Below are 9,073 nucleotides of genomic sequence, written 5' to 3'. Positions count from 1 at the left end.
GGCAGAGCGCGAGACGTACAAACCACCGAGATTACGAGATAAGCGCCCGCACGAGCGACCACGCCCTATCGAGGCGCGCGCTAAACTGCGTGGGGGACGACGTTTAAAGCGTGCTCTTCGAGCCCTTCGCGCCATCTCGCTAGTAATAACGAAAACACGCTGTACCGCCGATCTCTGAGTACCGCCACCGGCAAGTGGTGTACATAAATAGCTCGCCGTTAGAATAGCAGAGAACATGCCGTCTGTGCCAACGTCGTCTCGCGCTGGCGATCGCGAGGTCCTATGTTCGACTCCCAGTGACGGAACTTTATCTCAAAGTTTTTTCTTTGCCATATGTTAGTCTTTATATGTTATAACGTCATATCCGCGACGGAAATGCGTCAGTGGAGCTGTGATGGACCCCGGCATAAAACACTTTCGTGTTAATATGTCGGCATTGCCATTCCTATCAGCCGCCACACATTGATACGCATGCTCCGTGTGTGCACATGCGGAGCGCGCTTAGCCTTCAACATGGCGGAAATGCACACGGTGGCCGCTAGATGGCAGCAGATTGTGCATAAGGTCTATTCGCCACGAGATCGGGCTATAGGTGGCAGCACCGTCGCCACGTTTGTGTGGATAGGCGGTCGGCGGCTCGTATACAAATGTCCGCAGCGGCGCTTCGCCGGGCGGTTTGAGTCGATTGCCGGCGAATAAAGCGCGTTGACTGCAACCTAATGGTGATGGATACGCCTTCTATTGACGCATTGATCCACGAAACCGGCCTAACCTTCCTATTACGTGTGAGAGAAGTGCAATGTGCAACTTAATGGAGTACTGGCCTCAGGTCACATTCGTGTTTTGCATTGTGCTCGATGTTTTTCTTGCTTTATTTGCACGTGTTTAAACTGTGTTTTGTCTATACCACAGTATAAATACTAATGCGTGACTGAGGCAATTATTTATTTACTTCTTGGTCTAGCGGCTACAAAAAAATAGAGCCTGTTTTTCTGCGTAATTAGATGAAGTAGAACTTTGTGCACTTTGCTTTTCTGTTTGCATGAATACGCGTACTGCAATAGAAATGCGTGGCTTCAGGTCTTTTTTACCGCTAACCGGCCTCTGCAGGCGCTAGCCCGTGCTTTGCGGTATCACAAATATTTCCAAATCACCAACACTTCACGAGATGGTGTCGCTAAAATTCTGCATTCACACGTCAACATTTAGTTTTTTTTTTATTTAGCACGACGTCAATTGTACTATGTGATGTGCTTGAACGACAAAATGGTACCCACACTGAAGTGATTTTGGCGATTGGACGGTACGATGGTTAGACCTAGCGCCATACCGAAACGTGCATGCACTCACTTATTAGAGTGCATACAAGCCTCGTAAGGCGAAATGCTTATGTATATCGTGCAGTCATACGTACAAGCATTTGATACTGTGCTAGCACAACGGAATAGGCTGTAATTTGAAGACGTGCATGACGTACGCACACATGCGAACACGGTGTGGCTAGCAGACGACGCAAGGAGCCATTCACACCACGGAGATTCGTCCGCTTCCCGCTAGGTGCCGACTCTGCTCGATCTCGCGGCCAATTCGCCGCGAGATCGACCTATAGGAGGCAGCACCGTGGCCGCGTTAGTGTGGAGAGGCGGTCGGCGGCGCGTATACAAATGCACACAGAGGCGCTTCGTTGTGAGCTGTTTGAGCCGATTGTCGGCGAATAAAATTCGTTGATTGCAGCTTACTGGTAATATATACGCTCTTCATTGTTGAATCGTTGCACGAAGATCATACAACGTTACTATTACTAGTGAGAGAAGCGCAATCTGCCGATGAAAGGTATGCTCGCCCTGGGTGACAGTCTGCGCTTACGCACTATACGACGTTTTTTTTTTTTTGTTTTCTCTGTGCATGTTTACCTTGTGTTCTGTGTACTACGCACTGCTGTAGCACGCCTGAACTACTTAAGTGTTTACTTCTTCTTCATTTGTATACCAGCCCATATTCCTGTGCAATGAGTTCAATAGCACTGTTCGCGCGAATACGCATACGCATGTAAGAGTGTTTAGCACAGAGTTTTCATCGATTGATTACGTGCACGACAGTGATGCAACAAAGGCCCGGTTATTTTATGGAATAAGAGTTTTTTTTTCTCGAACTAATCATGTCCGCTGCCTTACATCAATTTATAACAACTCCACACAAACGCTCAAGATAATGTAAAAAAAAGATGAGGTTTTGCGTGACATTATACGACAAAAATGTAGGGCACGTCGTCGGGATTAATTTTAAACATCTGGGTTCTTCAAAGCGTATCTAAATCTAAGCACACGGGTGTTTCTGCATAAATTTCGCCCGAAGTTAAAATTGCGAGCGGGAACTCCGTTTGATCACTGCCGTGTCATTCCATTGTCTTTTTTTAGGGGACAGTTTGAGTACCGAAGTGTCAGACTTCACTTGATAGAACTATTTCGCTGTAGTGGGACCACGACCGTACAATAAAAGGACACCTTAAGCACAACTAAAGCTCATCCTGAACTACAGTGCCGCAGTTATACACCTAACAACAGCGCGAAAGTGCATGAGCCTCGCTTTTGTTTACCACCGAGTCGCTAAAACGCGGCATTCACACACTATTTAATGCCCCTTATGTTTGGGACTATGCCAAGCACACTTTACGACGTGCTTGAATCAGAAAGCGGCACCAACACTGAAATGATTCTGGCGAACGAAGGGTACGACACCAATACACAGCCCTCTCGAAAGTCGCACTCACTGATCTTATTACAATGCGCATGTAGCCGAGCAAGCCCATTTGCTTCTGCACACCATGTTAGGTATACGTATGAGCAGCTAAACTCGCGCTAACATAACAGAACAAACCGCCCTTTGAGAACGTGCAGGACGTACGCGCACATGCAAACACGACGTGGCTAGCAGACGACGCAGGGAGCAATCCACACTAGGCGCGCTTCAGCCAGTAGCCGCCAGGCGGCGACTCTGCTCGATCTCGCGGCCAATACTGGTGATGATAAACTAAGTCAATGCTACGTGCTAAGGCAAATGCGCCTTGCCTGCACATAATCTGGCGCATTCAGTTCTTTCTTTGTTTATGTGTATGCGAGCGGAATCTAATCTGATATAGCATTCACGCTGCTCGTCACGATCAATGCTTTAACCATTTCAGAAACTGTTGATAATATGCTATTTCTAAGTTGAATATTATTGTTTAAAGCGTGCTACAAGTTAAATTTGGAACTATAGAAACAACATTCCACATGGTGTGTGCAAGCAGACCAATATTGCCTAATCTCGTTCTGCCGCAGGAGATGTACCAGATGAGACCACCTGTGATGCACTCTCACACTCCCTTTCATAAAGATGGCAGAGGGCATCCAAGAAATGGTAGTATTCGTATAACAAAGTTACGACCCTCTTTTAGACGTTGAGCGACTTTGACATTGGAACCATTGATTGCTCATGCCTTCTAAGCTTTGTGAAACAAAGCATAAAAATTTTTAAGGAGAGGCTCATTCTGATATGTAACAGGAGTGCGCTTAACTGGGCTGGTTGGTACATGATTAGGACGAGAGCAAACAGCGCTAAACACGGGACGGAGAAGAACGACAGACACAAGCGACAGACGCAACAACGACAGACTCAGCGCTTGCGTCTGTCGTTCTTCTCCGTCCCGTGTTTAGCGCTGTTGGCTCTCGTCCTAGTGATGTATAGCAATTTCGCGTATTTTAGAAGTGAATGACATTTCTCGGTAGGCTGAGTTTAGTTATAAGCGTACAAGCTAGTAACCACTTCATTGCCTTCTAGCAGTCACAATGACGTATTCTGGAACATGAAGCCTCAGACAGAGCTTAAAGTCATGCCGAAACCAAGAAACATCGCGAGTCCGCAGTAATCCCAAGTACGCAAAGAGAATTGCCGCAGCTTCTAGCCTCTTCTGGTCAAGCAAACTATGAAAAGGCTCGCCGAGAGTTAAGGATTGCCTTTTACATTGCCGTGCACACGTCTATAAATGCTGCAGATGAGCTTGGCGAGATTCTCCATTCCGAATTCAAGGATTTCGACCTGCACAGAACGAAGTGCACTGCTATAATTACAAACGTCCTTTTCCCATATTTCACGGAAAGCATGGGCAAACAACTAAAAGGCTCCAGCTATTCCCTCATGGTAGATGAATCAACTTATATATCCACGACAAAGCAACTGTGCATTGTGGTGCGACTTCTGAATTCAGCAGAAAACAAGATTGCAACCACGCTGCTTGATCTCGTAGAGCTGTCTGACGGAACGGCGCAAACACTTCACGACACCGTAATGAAGACTTTGGATAAACACGGCCTGCCAGTCAAGAACTGTCTCGGACTCTGTACCGATGGTGCAAACCCCATGAGTGGCAACCACAATTCCATCTTTAGTCGTCTTCGTGAGGACAACAAGGAATTGGTCTTGGTAAAATGCGCTTGCCACAGCCTGGACCTTGTGGCGTCCAAATCGATGGAGGCGCTTCCCTCTGCTGTCGAGCACTTGGTGAGAGAAACGTACAGCTTCTTTGCGCACAGCAGCTGCCGGCAAGGTGCTTATAAGAGACTTTATGCCAGTCTGTCAGTGGACGATGAAAGTGCAGAGCCGCCGCCAAAACTTTTATCTCTTTCGCAGACAAGATGGCTTGCTATTGCTGACAGTATCAAAAGAATTTTGGGGCAGTATCAGGTACTCAAACAGTTTTTCGAAAAAGCAGAAGAGCCTAGCTACAACGTGCGCATTTTGCGAGATATGTATGGGGACAGAACGAATCATGCTTACCTTGTGTTTTTTGCCTCAGTCCTACATAGCGTGAGACGGGTGAACAAAATGTTCCAGACAAACGCAGCCGACCCATTGGTGGTCTTTCAAGAGCTTGAAAACTTGTATTTGGAAGTTCTGCGACGAATTTTGCACTCATTAGTGTTGAGGCACAACTCAACAGCGAGCCTGCTATCGCTAGACCTGGTGAAGATGAAGTCTATATTCCTGCAACCAGAGGTAGCGGACTTAGGTGACGTCTTGAGAGAAGAGCTTTCACTAGTCCCTGTAGAATACCAAGGGGTCGTGAGAGAGCGCTGCTTCCAGTTCTTGCGGCAAATGGCGATACAACTCCAGCAGCGGCTTCCAAATGCTTCCTCTGCACTACGGAGGCTGCATGCCGTCAATCCGCATGACATAGACAGCACGAAGAGCCGTGAAAGCATACTGAAGCTGCCGCCGCATTTTTTCGGATGTTCCTCGATCGAGCTGGAGTCAGAAATACGGCAGCTTCAGAAAATTTGCGGTGCACTTGTCACACATTATCTTTGACATTTTGGCACGCAGCGGCATCTTACAAGGACACTTCTGGTGAATGCCCTTTTCCGCACTTGGCGCTGGGTGCACTGAGAATTTTAACACTTTCAGTTTCTAATGCCGATGCCGAGCGCGTATTCTCTTGTGTAAACGTGACCAAAACTGATATCCGCAACAAAATGAAGCTGGACTTGCTCATGGCGATTCTACGAATCAAGTTTGGTTTACGACTTCAAGGAAAAACTGCGTCAACGTTTGTCGTTCCTAATAAGTTGTTAGATAGAATGTGCCAAAATTACTCTGGAAAGAACTCGATCTATCCCAGATAAGCAACGTGCACGCGGACTAACCATTAAATAATTTATTTATTTATTCATTTCCAATGTGCCTTGGCTTGAACACGAAGCAGAAAGGAAGGAATTTTGTGCTCTTTACTGTTGCGCTGATTTAGAATATTATTTATTGTTTAATTATAAAAGAAACTCTATTCATAATATCACGTGTTCTATTTGGCTACAAATTTGGCGCTAAGATTATATGGCATGGCTACTTTTGGCTACTTTTAGCTTGGATTCTGGCTCCTTTTAAAACCTGCCTAACGGCAACCCTGACGCGGATGCACCCACGATGACACTTGGTGGGACATCTCCATTCCGGCGAATAACGTCCTTGATCAATTAATAAACAAACATTTGGGGTAGCTGTAGTAGTTAACGGTGAGAGCGTAATCACAGAAAGCGGTGTGACAGCCAGAAGAGCGTCCCTGGTTAGACGCGGAACTTGGGCTAATGCCGCCATCCCGTCGCATGTTGAGTTATTGAACACCACGGTGGGACTAGAAGGAAATACAACGCGTGTCGTGTCTAGCCTCGATCCCGGCCGCAATTTTTTTCAGGGCGAGCGTAAGCGTGGAACGCGGTGTTACAGCCAGGTCACGGTGTAACATATACACCGTGAGCCAGGCGATGCTGGTGCGTGTCGCAGAGGCAGAACTATTTTTAATATGGATGGTTGCTATGAGCGAGGCCGAGGCTTGGGCTAAGGACACCACCTCGCGGTGTGTGTTGACAAAATTGCGCTACTCCTATTTAATACGCGCCGAATGGGATGGATGCGTAGCAACGACGCGTTGCAGCATAGAGTTTCCTACAATACTTACTAGAGGGAACTCTGGCGCTAGTGTCTATGGGAGCCGCAACGCATGACGCTTCAGCCAGCATGGGAATGATGGGTAGTACAAAAATTTGTCTAAACTTCGTACTTTCGGCTCCGTTTGGCTCCGCGTCGGCTGCATCAGCTTTGTCGCAAAACGAAGTTCAGCAAAAGTCAGCAGTTTCACTTCACCACTTTAACTTGTTTAGGCTCAGCGCTTCAAATCTGGTCACGAAGTTCACAACGATCCATTCTTTTATCCGAAAGAAAACTAAAACATAGCAATAAACAAAGCCACAAGTACGTTTGAAGCCGCAAGCACGAAGACTAGGCAAAGTTGTGTACTACCCATCATTCCCGTGGTAGCTGAACGATCGCAGCGCCAGAGTCCCCTCTAGTTAATATTAGGAAACTCTATGCGTTGCAGGACCTAATCGCGGCGTCCAAGTAGTCCAAGGTCATGAGGCATTACTTCGGTGTACCGCTCCCAGACGGCGACACAATCCCGCTGATCAAGAGCACTGTGAGAGGAAAGCGTGAGATATAAAAGACACGTTTGCAAAGCCTCTGGAGTGTGTGACCGTGGCGCAGTGCATAGCGTGCCCGGCATCTGTTTTCCTGGGTTCGACTCCTGCTGATGGAACTTGTTTTCTTCAAGTTTTTCTTTTCCATCTGATCATGCGCATTTTTTGACGTGATTTCCGTGAAGAAAATATGTCACTGAAGTCCCGGTGGACCCCGGCATTAAACACTATCGTGTTTCACGAGGCACCTGTGCGTGAGGCTACCTGCTCGAGAATCAGTGAAGGTTCACCTTGGTATCTTTAAGCTAACATTCAGGTTTCATTCGCTTAGTTATGCATTAAGAGTCTGTTGCGTTGGCAAAGACGCATATATTTTACCTAGTTTTTAGGGCAAGTAGGTGAGCAAATAAAATATGGCATTGTCGTGCCTGTGGTTCTTAGTGCAGTGAGTGAACCAATGTTCTGCGTTGCAGTTAGACTTATTTGCTTTGAGATCGCATATCTTTATCTCTTTACATCTCCAGCTGTTTCTGAAAATTTATTTCCAAAATGCCCATTTTTAGTGCTTGATTGGACCGGCTCATTGAGCAAATACCCGAAATACATTCTGAATGGTATATTTATTTCTGTAACATATTGAAGCATTTATATGTTCAGTTCTAGAGACAGTTGGGTTCACTCTCTGTGATCATACCAAACAACTTAATTCTGTGGCCTGCGAGTGTTGTGGGGAAACTGACTTCCACCAAGAATAACATAATTTTTCTACACCTGCTTATTTTGATCTTTATCGCTCGTGCATTTCACAAATCAATGTCTGCATCGCTTTTCTCGTTATGGCGTATTCAACTTCAATGGCGAGCTAGTTGGGCACTCCGCTTCTGATGTTTCTATTGCGTACGTGATAAAAGTGCAGTCTCTTATCGCATGAAGCGTATTTAGCGGGAAACACAGAGTGGCGTGTGATTGCCCACATATCGCAAAGATATGAGTGCCGTGCGAGTCGAGACAATGCATTCAATGTGCCAGATAATTTGAGTCGGTCTTTGAAGAAGGTCTGCCGGCGCTATTCCATCGGAGTACACTATGCCGCTAGCAATACTGTTTGCCCTGGTACTCGCCTGTACTTCCACTGCCACGAGAGGTAGGCACAGCCACCAACTCGAGTTTTGCACGAACATTTAAATCTTGTTGCTTCGATTTACTTTTATACTGACGCATTCTAGTTCTAATACTGGGGTCTTTATATTGCACATCTTTTGTGTTACCGACTTTCTAGCTTTATTTTGGCAGTGAGTGGAAGTAGTTTGGGAATATTTATTGCATGTTGTGTGCTCCTATTTTTCTTTAACAAGTACACGTTTTAGAGTGAAGGAGCTCAAACAACAAAGCCGAAGTTGGACGGATACAACAAGCGCTTACTTGCAACTGAAAAGTGTGTTGGAAGAATACATAAAAGAAGAACAAAACTCAAGCCAACTGCGCAGCCGCCACGACATAACAGTCTGGCCAACTCGCTTCTTCCAATAAACCTTTTAGTTGGGAGTAAGCGCTCGTGTCCGTCTATTATAACTTGGCCTCTTTTGTTCGCGCTGCTTCAGCCTAAAATGTAACCGTGTACTGAGTAGCGCGTTTGTCGACCTTCGTGCATCTACACACACGCAGCGGCCACCACCTGCGACCTGGCCAAGGTTCGTGCTTGCTACGAGGACATCATGGACAGCGTGCCGCTGTTTTTTGCCTCCCGCGCTCAAGGCGGTGATGCAGCGGCCACCTTCTGCAGGTGAAGGACTCACAATAAGCGAGGAAGCATGCGACAGCGGGCATGAGTCAAAAGACGGCCATGAACAAAAAAAAATGCCCCCACCTACTCGAAGGGAATCTTGAGGAAACGCGAATGCATTTCTTGCGCTGAGAGTACACGGCGTAGTAATTTTAATGGCATAAATTAATGACGAGACGAGGATTTGTACCGTAACCATCTATTTACACATTCATCAGCACCTGTTTGTGTTGCCATTGTACCTGACGGCCATAATCTTGTGGTCGCCGTTGGCGTTTCACAG

General features: G+C 46.5%; 1 protein-coding gene across 1 annotated transcript in view; it reads left to right on the top strand.

Moving 5' to 3' along the window:
- Nucleotides 1–8,031: 8,031 nt before the first annotated feature.
- LOC119386503 (uncharacterized) overlaps nucleotides 8,032–9,073 on the top strand; it is a 35,898-nt gene continuing 34,856 nt past the window's right edge. Inside the window, exons 1-2 of the mRNA XM_037653769.2 lie at nucleotides 8,032–8,151; nucleotides 8,673–8,790. Of these exons, the coding sequence (XP_037509697.2) occupies nucleotides 8,094–8,151; nucleotides 8,673–8,790 (176 nt within the window). The 5' untranslated portion in view covers nucleotides 8,032–8,093. The remainder of the gene's footprint in view (nucleotides 8,152–8,672; nucleotides 8,791–9,073) is intronic.

Source organism: Rhipicephalus sanguineus, chromosome 3, assembly GCF_013339695.2.
Source record: "Rhipicephalus sanguineus isolate Rsan-2018 chromosome 3, BIME_Rsan_1.4, whole genome shotgun sequence".
Classification (NCBI taxonomy): Eukaryota; Metazoa; Arthropoda; class Arachnida; order Ixodida; family Ixodidae; genus Rhipicephalus; species Rhipicephalus sanguineus.
The sequence above is the reverse complement of the archived record's forward strand: the minus strand, read 5'-3'. Positions and strand labels throughout refer to the sequence as shown.